Source organism: Chrysemys picta, chromosome 14 (assembly GCF_011386835.1).
Source record: "Chrysemys picta bellii isolate R12L10 chromosome 14, ASM1138683v2, whole genome shotgun sequence".
Lineage (NCBI taxonomy): Eukaryota > Metazoa > Chordata > Testudines > Emydidae > Chrysemys > Chrysemys picta.
The window spans coordinates 762528-775472 of NC_088804.1; the positions used below are offsets into that span (position 1 = coordinate 762528).

The 12945-nt window shown below is 58.2% G+C and overlaps 1 protein-coding gene across 1 annotated transcript; it reads right to left on the bottom strand.

Moving 5' to 3' along the window:
- Positions 1–136: 136 nt before the first annotated feature.
- Positions 137–7444, bottom strand: LOC101937265 (chymotrypsinogen A). The gene is made up of 7 exons (XM_042846945.2): positions 7238–7444; positions 4783–4886; positions 4004–4089; positions 3299–3377; positions 2389–2569; positions 1077–1210; positions 137–435 (listed from the first exon to the last, which is right to left on the bottom strand). The coding sequence occupies exons 1-7, from the start codon at positions 7287–7289 to the stop codon at positions 274–276; spliced, it is 798 nt and encodes a 265-aa protein (XP_042702879.1). The 5' UTR covers positions 7290–7444; the 3' UTR covers positions 137–273.
- Positions 7445–12945: the final 5501 nt, after the last annotated feature.

Sequence of the window (12945 nt, forward strand, 5' to 3'; positions counted from 1 at the left end):
GGCCCTGCCTAGGTGTGGTGGGTGTGAGCACCCCCTGCTGGGTCAGCTGCAGCTGGCATGTGGTGCCCAGGCTGTGCCCGGTCCCGTGGACACAGCGTGCTAGTGCCCCGAAGATGGCAGGAACTCAGAGGCCCAATGCTGCAGAAGGGTTTTATTGGAAGGCCGCGGGGCTGCGTCTGAGCCAGGTAGAACTAGGTCACCTGCGGCGAGAGAAGGATGCAGAGCTGCAGCCGCGGAGCTGGGGCCTAGCCATTAGGAGCCCCCCCGACAGGCTCAGTTGTTGGCCATGATGCTGTCGATCCATGGGCGGAGCAGGCTCACGCGGGCGTAGACGCCTGGCGAGGTAGTGGCGCAGCGGCTGCTACCCCAGGACACGATGCCCACCAGATACCAGACTCTGTTCTCCTGGCAGACAAGGGGGCCGCCGGAGTCACCCTGTGAAGCAGATGGAGATGCAGGCTCAGCCGCCAGGGCTTCAGAGAGCTGGGCACCAGGCCCTCCAGTGCCAGCCCCTTGCCCAGACACCCTGCCAGGGATCATCCCAAAGTGGGGCCCCTGCTAGCCTGGATCTCGCCCTCCTGTGCCACGCTGGGGAGGAGCTGCGCTGGAGAGATCAGACCAGGAGCACCCACCCCTGCCCAGGGCAGAATGCCTGCCTTTGCTGCCAGAGGGACAAGGACCCTGTCCCTGGATTGGCACATTCTCCCCGGCCTGGTGCCCCCAAGATGAGGAACCACGGCCAGCCAAGAGCTCACGCTCCCCTGCTTCCCACCCTGGGCCACAGGCACCATCCTAGCCAAGCAGCAATGACTGAGCCAGTCAGTGCTCTGGACAATGCCTCTATGGGCCCAGGCAACAGGCATGAGGGTCTCACGCCCTGTGTGGGATCACTGTGCCCTTCCCCCACACACACACAGACTGGGGAGCAGAAGACCACAGCAGGGCTCAAGCAAGGTAGCCATGTGTGGCAAGGCCGCAGGGCTAGTAGAGGCGCAGAGCGGCCAGCAGAGGGCATGAGCCTGCGCTGGAGGTGGAAGGAGGTTGGCCAGCGGGGCAGCCCCAGCCCGGGGCCATACCATGCAGGAGGAGGAGCCGGCTGCTCCAGCGCAGATCATTGAGTCCAGGATGTTGCCGTCCCAGTAGTTTTTACACTCCTCATTAGTCAGCAGGGGCAGCGCCGTCTGCTGCAGCTTGCTTGGGGTGCTTAAGGCTGGAAAGGGAGCGGAGAGAGGGCAGGGTCAGGGCTGCACCCCACGGAGCCGCCACCTGCATTCCACATGACATGGCGCATGGCCTGTGTGGCTCACATGTGCCGCACGTGGGAGCTGGGTGCGCTGCCAAACACACCCTATGGAACGGGTGAGCTGCACAGGAGCCCCCCGTGACCAGCCTGTCCTGCTACCGAGGCACAGCCCCTAGCTCCCCAGTGGGGCTGGGCGTCCCATGCACCCTGCTGAAAGCTGGGGCAGGCGGACGGGCAGCCCAAGAGCAGGCACTGGGTTCCCAGGTCCAACTCATTGCAGAGCCACAGGCCGGGCTCTCCAGGGACTGGAGATGCCAGAGGGCTCTGGCCCCAGGCGGAGGAAAAGGCTCTTTCACCAACAATCCCCCACTTGCCCTGGCTCGCGTTCCCCTGCCCACACATGGGGAGCTGGCCAGGCCTTCTCAAGCAGCATCCCACAGCAGCCTGGCAGCGGTGGGCTCCCAGGCTGGCCTGCCAGCTGGCCAGTCAGTGCTTTGCGTGCTAGGAGTTAGATCCCCCCCCGCCCACACCCCCAGGGCCAGCTCCAGCCCTGCTCTGCCAATGCCTCAATGCACAGCTGCCTCAAAGTCCGACCTGTGGATCCCCCATGCCCATGGGTGGCTCTAGGTGGGCACCAGGCGCATTGGGTCTAGACCAGACACATCATTATAGAAGGGCCACAGCCCTGGCCCTTACCACCTGCGTAGAAGGGGCTCAGTCCAGGCCAGGCTGGTGACAGGAACAGAGCCCAATGGTTTCTCACACCTTCCCTCAGGGAATGCTCTGCGCATGGGGGGGGCACCAACACGCCCCGATGCCAATGAGGGTGTGAACCCCAGGGGGCTGACAGCTCAGTACTGCCATGTGGGAAAACTCATGTACCCCTCCACCCCCGGGGCATCCCTCACTCCCCACGCTGAATGTGCTTTGCAATCACCAGAGTGCACAGCCTCTCAGCATTACTGTCCCCCGCCTACAGGTGGGGAAACTGAGGCATAAGGTGCGTAACTAACTGCCCTTGATCTCGCGATTCCTAGCCCTGGGTCCTACCCCGCAATGCGTGTGAGTGACCCAGCCAAACTGGCCATTGAAGATGGCCCTAAGGTCATGCGGGCTCCACTCCCCAAGGCGCCAGGAGGACGTACCGTTGTAGCGGGTCTTGCCCCAGCCGGTGGTGACGCAGAGCTGGCCACTCCGGTACTGCTCCCCGGCGGCTGCCAGACACACCGGGGCCACAGTGCTGCCCAGCTCCGCGGCCGTGGCCAGCTTGATGAGCGCAATGTCATTATTGATGGTGTTGGAGTTATACTGCGGGTGGGTGAAAACCTGCAGCAGAGAGACAGGTTCCTGTAGCTACCCCTCCCCAACGGCAGGGGTACTCACATGGACCCAGTTGCCATGGTGCCTGGCCAGGGTACATTCAGCGGGCACTGAGACCAGCCGGCATCACCAGGCCTGGGGCAGCCGCTGAGTCTGCTCCTTAGAGCTAGCAGGCAGCATGTGGCAGGCAACCTCCCACTGCTCCCAGTGCCTGCTGCACCCAGAGAGAGCTGCTGGGAGCTGCAATCTCTCAGGAGGGCACCGGGTCCCATGGGGCGCAGGCTGTGTGCGGAGGCAGTGGCTCTCCACGCATGGGGCACGCCCCGCATGGCTGGAGCAGGGCAGCAGTCAGATCCCTCGGGGGGCCAGGCTGTGCCCAGCAGAGGGCAGGGGAGACAGGGCCATAGCCTGACACTGCAGTGGCTGGCACAATTGGGTGGCTCTGGAGGGGAACCCCCACTGCACCCCTGCAGGGGCAGCTGCCCCAGCTGAGCTCCCTCCGCTGGCACAATGCCCCCAAGCCTGGAGCAGATACACTCACACAGGAGTTCACAGCTGTTCCCCATCTCACCCCCCGGAGAGCTCACTCTGTAGAGCGGGGCTGCACAGAGGCAGCGAGCAGACAGCAACCCTGGAGGCTCATGGCACCCACCGGGGGGTTGTACCCAGAGGCTCAGCGTCTGTGCCAGGCTCCCCCGCCTGCAGTGGGTCGGCACCGAGCAAGCACTCACTCACCTGTTGGATGGCCAGTTTCTGCACTTTCTCTTGGGAGGAGCTGCGGTCGTGTTCCCCGAGCACCACCACGTTGGATTTTCTGGGGCCAGAAGAGAGGGCAGTTAGTGTCCAGGGAGAGCTGGGATCACCCCCAGCGAAGGGCGATGTGTGGGGCACTGTGGGATGGGGAGCTAGCAGCCAGTGGTGCCAAGCTAGCCCCATCCCTGCTGATCCTGTCAGCGCTCACTGACGTGCCATTGGGCCCGTGAGTTGTAGCTGGTGCATTTGGCCATGCAGCGGGGGTTCCTGCCTGACTGGGGCTAGTACCCAGGTGCACCCGGGGCTGTTCACCCGTGCAGAGGGAGCCTTCCCCTGCACGTAGCTGGGGCCTTCCATGCGGGCAGCGACCTGGCTGGATCAGGCACAGTTTTCCCCTTGGTCTGTTTGATGGGTTAGCCCATGCAGCCTGGCATGCTGGGGGCAGCCCAGCATTACGGGGTGGGGGGCTGGAACAATCGTCCGGGCGCTAGGTGTGATCTCGAAGGGCAAGGGGAAGTGACATCTTCATGGCTGGGGCTGGAGCCTGACCCTGGGCTAGCAGCACTCAGCTGCCCCACAGGGCCCATCACCCCCTTCAAGCGGCATCAGACAGGCTGCTAAGCCATGTGTCTTATCTACCCTCCTCCCCTCCCCCCCCAGCCCATCCCCAGGGCGGTCCCCACTCACGTCACTCCGCAGTGCGCAGCTGTCACCACCCAACGCTCGCTGACCAGGGAGCCGCCACAGAAGTGCCAGCTGTTCGTCTGCGACTGCTGCAATTGCCAACCATGGGGAGACTGTAAGGCCCTAGAAAGGCCCCCCGCCCCAGGGCCCATGCCCCCCGGATATTGCCAGCAAGGTCGAACCACACTGAAAACAATTGCAGTGTCCAGCTAAGGCATGGCCCTCGGCAGCTAGGAGGGCACCTTCCCTTGGCCTCAGCCACAAGCTCTCTGCAGCCTCCCCAGAGGGTCACGGGCAGCAGGGACTGAATCTGGCACCTCTGCTTCTATGAGCAGGAGCCACACGGGCCTGTGCTTGTCATACACCATGGGGTGGGGTAGGAGTGCCCTATTGGGTGGGGGTAGTGCCCAAGAGCCGCCCTTCCCACGACTTCATCCCCAGCGTCTGCGCTGCAGGAGTACGGCTTCTGGGAGCTGAAAGGGGGGCCAGGGCCGGCTCTACCATTTTTGCCGCCCCAAGAATGGACGGAATGCCGCCCCTTAGCATGTGCCGCCCCTTAGCATGTGCCGCCCCTTAGCATGTGCCACCCCAGGCACGTGCTTCCTCCGCTGGTGCCTGGAGCCGGCCCTGGTGGGGGCAGGGCTTGGAGATGGGACAGAGCCATGGGGGCGGAGCCAAGCAAGGAAAGAGTTCGGGTCACCACTGGGGCGGGGCGGGGCGGGGCATGAAGGGAGTAGACAGGGCACCCGGCACCAACAGAGAGACATCCCCACCCTTCTTACCTGCAGGGAGACCTGCCAGGGCCAGGATCTGGGAACCGCCTCCTCACCATTCACAATGCGGGCGTAGCCGCTGATGATGGGCTGGATTTCCTGCACACCACAGCCTGGCAGGGAAAGGGAGTCAGCCTGGGTCTCCACCCGCTGCCCACTGGCACCCTGGGGCCACAGCGCCAGCTACCCAGAGACAGCTCCAGCCCATCTCCCTCCTGCAGCCTGGTGAGAGCATGGGCAGTGCCTGGCGGAACAATTGCCAGAGCCTGGCCCAGAAGGGGTTACGCGGAGGAGTCTGAGATTGTGGAACCTTCCTATTCAGAATGAAAACCCAGAGACACTGTCTGGGAGTCATGGCCCTGGGGCAGCCTGCCTGGCACCCTGCAGCATCACCAACCCCTGTGGCAGCCGTGCATTTAGTGTATATACATACACAATGATGGGGTCTAACTTAGCTGGTCCACTCATGAACGAGATCTTGAAGTCACTGTGGATAGTTCTCTGAAATCATCCACTCAATGTGCAGCAGCAGTCAAAAAAGCAAACAGAATGTTGGGAGTCATTAAGAAAGGGATAGATAACACAGAAAATATCGTGTTGCCTCTATATAAATCCACGGTACGCCCACACCTTGAATACTGCGTGCAGATGTGGTCGCCCCATCTCAAAAAAGCTATAGTAGAGTTGGAAGAGATACAGAGAAGAGCAACAAAAATGATTAGGGGTATGGAACATTCCGGATAAGGCTTGGAAAACAGATGACTGGGGTGGGGGGGATATGCTAGAGGTCTATACAATCATGACTGGTGTGGAGAAAGTGAATAAGGAAGTGTTATTTACCCCTTCATTTAACATACGAACCGGGGTCACCAAGTGAAATTAATAGGCAGCAGATTTAAAACAAACAAAAGGAAGTATTTCTTCACACAGCACACAGTCAACTTGTGGAACTCCTTTCCAGGGGATGTTGTGAAGGTCAACAGCCCCAGAGCACCCTGTGCCAAGTGCCTGGGGGTCAGCCAGAGCAGTCCCTCTCCTGGCATCCGAAGGAGCTTGACTGGCCCAGCTGCAGAGCAACTAAGAGCACAGCTCCGGTGACAAAGCCCAGCAGCCCCCACGCCACAGCCGAGCAGCAGGTAGCTGGGCCCCGGGAGGCCCTGCTCAACTCAGCAGGCCCAGGCACTCCTGCCTTAGCACTTTTTAATAGTTCAGCGGGGAAAGTAATCTCTGGCACACGCTCAGTGCCGGCCGGTGTCCACCAGCCTCATGTGCAGCACAGGCTCCCCTGTGCACATGGCTGCCTCCCAGCTGCATTCACGCACTTGAGCGCAGTATTTGGGCATCGGGGCCACACAGCTGATGAAAGGGGAGCGGGACCCGGTCGCCTGGGACTCACACACAATCATGATTGGCTCCACGCCAAGCCCATTCCCAGCCTGAGTGCTCTCAGCCACGCTAGAATCATTCCCGCTGGTCCACTCCCACCACTGCTGCGTCAGCAATAGCAGCGCTGGAGGAGCCTGGATGGTGGCATTTTAACCCTCGGCCAGGTATTAAGCACGATGCGAGTGCAGACACAGCCAGTGGGGAATATTTCACCTGCCAGCTCCCAGCCATTCGTGCTGGTCACACAGAAAGAACCTTGTATTTATACCCCACTCTTCACGCCTGAAAACAGCTGAGCCACTTTCCCACAATTCACCACTAGGCAGAGGCCAAACCTAGACTATTCCAGCTGCCCAGAGTGAGCTCCAGAGAGTTACTGCACCAGACTGCAGGCAGGTGGTGAGAGCGGCAACCTTATCTACAGCACTCGCTGCCGCTGTTACAGCAGACATTATCCATTGCTTGGCCTGCTGCTGAAATGCAGCCAGCTCTGGTGTGGAACGTAGCAGCTGCTTAACAGCCCACAGCAACACCCCCCCACAACATTTTAGAGACGACACTGAAGACTATTGTCTCTCTTAAGCACACGGAGGGGCACTGAAGGAGGCACAAAGTAACTAGCCAAACTGGCCTGGATTAAACCACCCTGGTCTGGCAACTGGTGCAGCATTTTGGCTGCTGGCAAGTGCAATAGCAGCAGATTCAAGACTCAAGGGCTTTTAATCAAGCAAGATCAAAGCCCTTTACAAGGAGATCAGGATCATTAGCCCCATTTTACAGAGGGGAAACTGAGGCACAGAGCAGGGCAGTGCAATGCCCAAGGTCACCCAGCAGCACAGTCAGGAATAGAACACAGATCTCCTAGGTCCCAATAGAGTTCCCTGTCCCCTATGCCACACTGCTGATGAAGCTAAAGGGGATTCCTGGACACAGCCAGCCCCAGGCATCTCTCTCTAGTTTCCAGCCTGACCAGCACAGTCTGCGCTGCTATGTCCCCACACAGGGCCTCCGGAGCCCGGATGAGGCTGTCGCTTAATGGATTATGCAGCCCAAGCAGAGAAGGGCCCGCCTGGCTTACCATGAGCCGTGCCGAGGAGCGCCAGGCAGGAGAGCAGCCACAGAGCAGCCATGCTAGCAACGAGGCTGAGGCGTGCAGACAGGGCAGACGAGACGAGGCTGCAGGTCTTTTATCCCCAGTGCCAGTGTGGGTCAGAGTAGGGCCAGTGAGGGGACTGGAGGCCATGGGAACATCCGCTGCAAGGCAAACATGCCACCCCACGCTCCCGTGATACCGCGATTGATTACTGTATTGGCAGGAGTTGTGGGCACTTTTTTCGTGAAGTGGATGTATTTTTAGAAGCAGGGCAGCTGGTTTGCTTTCCAGGCTGGCTCCCGTGGCGAAGAGAGGGGTTAGCCGCCATCAGGAAGGGCGTCAGATGTGGCCCATTTCCAGGAGGAAAATGGGCTTTTCCTCTGCATTGGTATGAGACACTCTGCATGTGCCCTGCTGTGCCAAAGGGGACACCAGAGCCAGGGGTTAGTACAGCCGCCACCCATTCCTTTCCCCCCTGCCATTCCATTGAGCATCACAATCAGCTGCTTCTGGGGCCCAGGCAAGGCCTGGACTCATCTGGGTGGGCAGGATTCTCACAGCAGGAAACTAGACGCCCTGACCCGTGCCTGGAGAGAACGGGGGTCGGAGCCGAGGAGCCCCCTTGCATTCTGTTTACAGCACTGCCCCTCTAGCAGGCTGCATTGCACGGGGATGCCAGCGGGCAGTGCATCCCCCAGCGCCTCTGACAGGGGCAGGCCTGGGCCAGCCCCAGGAACCTTTTGGGGAGCTCTGCCCAGCCTTCATAGCGCCCAGAAGGGGAAATGGTTCCGGTTGATATCACAGCCCTGGCCAGCAAGGTCAGTTCTGCAGGGCTAGGCCAGGATGCCAATGCCCCAGGACTGTGGCTTGGGCCTGTCCCTGATGGGGGGCGTTTGGGGGAGGGGGACTCTCCTCCTTTCCATGCCAAAGGCCGTCATCTCCAGCAGCGCCCTTCCATAGCTGGTGGCACCTCTGTCATCCCAGCCCCCCCACTCCCTGTGCTTGGGTCACCAAATTACCATGGCCGATAAACTCTTCTCCTGGGCTGACCCCGCTGCTGTCGGAAGCAGCTGCCTTTCCCAGCCTTATCGAGCGTGAAGTGCACACCTGTGGTCCACAGGCAGCAGGGATGAGATACCGCTTCCGGCCTTCACACCAACACCTGCCTCCCTGCACAGTGCTTCTCACACCCAGCGGGCCTGGCACAACAGCTCCCCGCCAGCGGGAATTAGCCAGCAGCCCTCAGGCTGGGCCTTCCCCTGGCCCAGACATGCTCCCTCCCAGCTTTCAATGGGGCAGCCGTGGGCACTGCCCGGACGCCGCAGACTTGGGATCTATCCCTGCTCAGCCACCCACCTGCTGCATGGCAGTCCCTTCCCCTCGCTGGGTCTCCCTTTCCCCTCCCACCCTTTGTCTTGTCTAGTGAGACCCGTAACGCTTCTGGCTCTCAGTGCATCTGGCCTGCACCCAGCACAATGGTCCGGGCAAGATTCTACTGTAATCTAACTGACAATGCTCGCAGGTATCACAACACGCCACTTACACAGTCTGTTCCTGGCTACTGCCACCCTGCGTGCAGGCCTCTAGGCTGGGAGGACGCGGGAGGAGGCATTTTACCAAAGGCTGTGGGTTTTTTTCCTATCCTGAAATAGCCGGATGATCTCAGAGGGTGACGCTATGGCAGCTTTCTGGGGCAGAGACTGGCTTTTTTTTCTGTGTTTGTACCTAGCGCAACAGTGCCATGGGCCATGGCTGGGCTCCTAGGAAGTACACCTCGTAAATAATGTACAGCTCCCAGCACAGCGGGCACCCAGCCCATGGCTGGTCTCCCAGGCTCTACTGTAATACAACTAATAAATAATGTACAGCACCCAGCACAATAGGTGCCTGGCCCTTGGCTGGGCTCCTAGACACTACTGTACCACACCTAATAAACGAGGCTGCGAGTTTGTCACGGAAGTCATGGATTCTGTGACTTTCCGTGACCTCTGTGACTTCTGCAGCAGCTGGTGTGCCTGGCCTGGGGGCAGCTCAGGCAGGAGTCAGTCGCACTGGCCGCTGCTGGGGCAGTCTTGGGCCACTGTGTCCCTCTCCCCCAGCAGCAGCAGGAGTTTGGGCGTAGGAGGGGGCAGGGGATTAGGGCACGGGACGGGGTGAGGAAGGCTCTGGCAATACCAGGTTAACAATGGTGTCAGTGGCGCAATGGAGCCAGGCCCATGCTCAGAAGGGGCCTCAGCCTGCCCTGTTTGCCCTGCGCACCGAGACCCCACCACCCTGCTCACCGCTAGCTCCTCTTAGCCAGCCTGCCGGCCGGCCAAGACTAGCCCCTGGCCCCACCCGCCGGCTCCTCTCTGCCCCCTGGCTGGATCCCAGTGCACCTCTGGCTCTGGGGAGTCTCTGCTTCCAACCACCTGTGCGGCCCTGCCTGGGACTGGGGCAGAAGCCTGGCCAGTCTCAGCCAGTTGCAGGGAGGACAGTGTGGGGGGCTTGGCTGGGCCCATCCAGGCAAGTGGGTCCTGAGGGAGCCCGGCTGGGGCAGGACCTGGCCTGGCTGATGGCGCCGCTCCTGGGGGGCCAGAGCGATTCTCCGCCTGGCAGACACAGTCTGCAATGGTGTTGTGCAGGGCACTGGGCATTATTGGGGGAGTCTGGAGGGGCATTGGGCATAATGGGTCTGGGGAAGGCTCTGGCCCGGGGGGGGGCAGAGGTGCTGAATTTCTGATTTCCCCAGGGGTGCTTGACCCCACTCTGCCCCAGGTCCTGCCCCCACTCCACCCTTTCCCAAGCCCCATCCCTGCCCCACCTCTTCCTGCCCCCATTCTTCACCCTCCCCAGAGCGCCCCCAACCTCACTCTGCTTCTTCCTGCCCTTGCTCCTCCCCCTCCCCTCCAGACTTCCTACCAGCCGCTGAACAGCTGATCAGCGGCGGGCGGGAGGTGCTGGGGGCGAGGGGGAGGAGCTGATCAGCGGGCCTGTCAGGGGTGTTCAGCACACACTATTTTTTTTCTGTGGGTGCTCCCAGAGCACCCATGGAGTCGGCGCCTATGGGGTGTTGTGGGGGGGGGAGCTGTGTGGTGCGGCATGGGCCCGCCCCCGAGACGAAGGGGCATGCTGGCAGCACAGGGCTGGCAGCCCACTGTGTGTCTGACAACTGCCAGTTTGTAAATAGTGCCCTGCACTGGACCGAGCAGAGCGGGGCTGCTCCTGCCATGCTATGCCCCATTGCCCTTGGCTGACCCCTCACGCTGCGGACCGACCTCCCCGCGCCATGCTCTATTGCCGCGGTTCTCAGCCAATGGGAGCTGCAAAGCTGGCATTCTGGGTGGAGGCAGCGTGCAGAGCTGCCTGGCCACGCCTCCGCCTAGAAGCTGAGCGAGAGGGGTGTCCCCACTTCCCGGAGAGGCATGGAGCCATGTAGGGAGCCGACTGGCCCTACCAACCGCCGCCCCCTCCCCACCACCAGCACCAGTGGGGTCCCGGGTCACCCCCCCTCCCCGAGCACCCACAGCACCCCTGGGCTGCCCCTCCCCCCAGTTTTAGATGGGGGTATATAGTAGAAGTCATGGACAGGTCACGGGCCGTGAATTTTTGTTTACTGCCCATGACCTGTCCATGACTTTTACTAAAAATACCTGTGACTAAAACGTAGCCTTACTAATAAATAATGTACAGCACCCAGGACAGCGGCCCAAATAATGTACCCACCTGGCCCATGGCTGAGCTCCTAGGCACTACCGTAATACAGGTAATAAATAATATTAGCAATAATAAATGGTCCATCCCGAAGTATTTTCCCTCCTTGCAAACTATCTCGCTGGAAAGGACAGATAGGAAGACTAGTAAGATGCCACGGAGCTCTTTAATGACCTGAGGAAAAAAGGAATCCTACAGAAAGTGGGAACATGGACCAATTGCTGGCTGAAAGGCTGTATTCAAAGGGTAGTTATCAATGGTTTGCTGCCAAACTGGGCCAATGTATATAATGGTCCTGCAGGAGTCAGTCCTGGGTCCGGTACTAGTCAATCTTTTCATTAATAACGCGGAGAGGGGTCGCAATACGCTGAAGGACAGGGTTAGAATTCAAAATGACCTCAACAAATTGGAGAATTGGTGTGAAATCACCAAGATGAAATTCAATAAAAACAAATGCAAAGTGCTACACTTAGGAAGAAAAAAAATCAAATGCACAACTACAAAATGGGGAACAACTGGCTATATGGTGGTACTGCTGAAAAGGCTCTGGGGTTCTAGCAGATCACAAATGACATAGGAGTCAGCAGTGTGATGCAGTTGCAAAAAAGGCAAATATGGTTCTGGGGTCTGTTAACAGGAGTGTCGTATGTACGGCACGGGAGGCCATTGTCTCACTCGGCACTGGGGAGGCCTCAGCTGGATACTGGGTGCCGTTCTGGGCACCACACTTTGGCAAAGATGTGAACAAACTGGAGCTAGTCCAGAAGAGAGCAACAAAACTGATCCAAGGTTTAGAAAAACTGACCTGTGAGGAAAGGATAATAAAACCTGGCCAAGTTTAATCTGGAGAAAAGACGACTGAAGGTGGGGACCGGATAACAGCCTTCAAATATGTTACAGGCTGTTACAAAGAGAACGGTGATCAATGGTTCTCCAAGGCCACTGAAGGTAGGACAAGACGTAATAGGCTTGATCTGCAGCAAGGGCTTGTGACGTTATTGACATAAACTATGACCATATAGATAATTGTTGCAACCATTGTTATATATTTGCAGCAAATATTATACAAAGGTTGTCGTGTAAGGTGTCTATAAAAAGGTTATGCTTTGCTGGTTATGATTATGCTATCTGTATGTGTGTATCATTTTTGTAGTACCACCATATAGCCAGTTGTTCCCCATTTTGTAGTTGTGCATTTGATTTTTTTTCTTCCTAAGTGTAGCACTTTGCATTTGTTTTTATTGAATTTCATCTTGTTGATTTCACACCAATTCTCCAATTTGTTGAGGTCATTTTGAATTCTAACCCTGTCCTTCAGCGTGCTTGCGACCCCTCTCCGCATGATGTTACCTGCAGATTTTATAAACATACTCGCCATTCCATTGTCCGCGTTATTAATGAAAAGACTGACTAGTACCGGACCCAGGACTGACTCCCGCAGGACCATTATATACACTGGCCCAGTTTGGCAGCAAACCATTGATAACTACCCTTTGAATACAGCCTTTCAGCCAGCAGTTGGTCCATGTTCCCACTTTCTGTAGGATTCCTATTGGCCATGTACTTGTATTTCAGTGTGTTTTGATTCTAAGTAGCCTCAGTGAAGCATTTGGTCAGATTCTTGAGAAGAGACTATTCTCAGTAAGTGCCCAGTCAAGAAACACTTAACTGACAATGGACTTTGGGAGATTCCAATCCACATAAGAAGTCTTCCTGGGAACGTTCAAGATAGCATGTGAGCAATGGCTGCCGCCTGTAAAGAACTGAGTCATGCATGGACATGTGATTTGCCCATGTGACTCCAGACTCCATCTTGCTGCTGTGATTTTCCACAGTAAGAACAAAGTGTGTCCTTCCACGGGCAGAGGATATAAAAGGCCCTGAAAACTCCTCCAGTTTGTCTTCAATCCTGCTTCATACCTCTGGAGGGACTTGGCTACAAACTGAAGCTCTGAACAAAGGACTGAGTGACCCATCCCAGCTGGGGATGTACTTCAGAG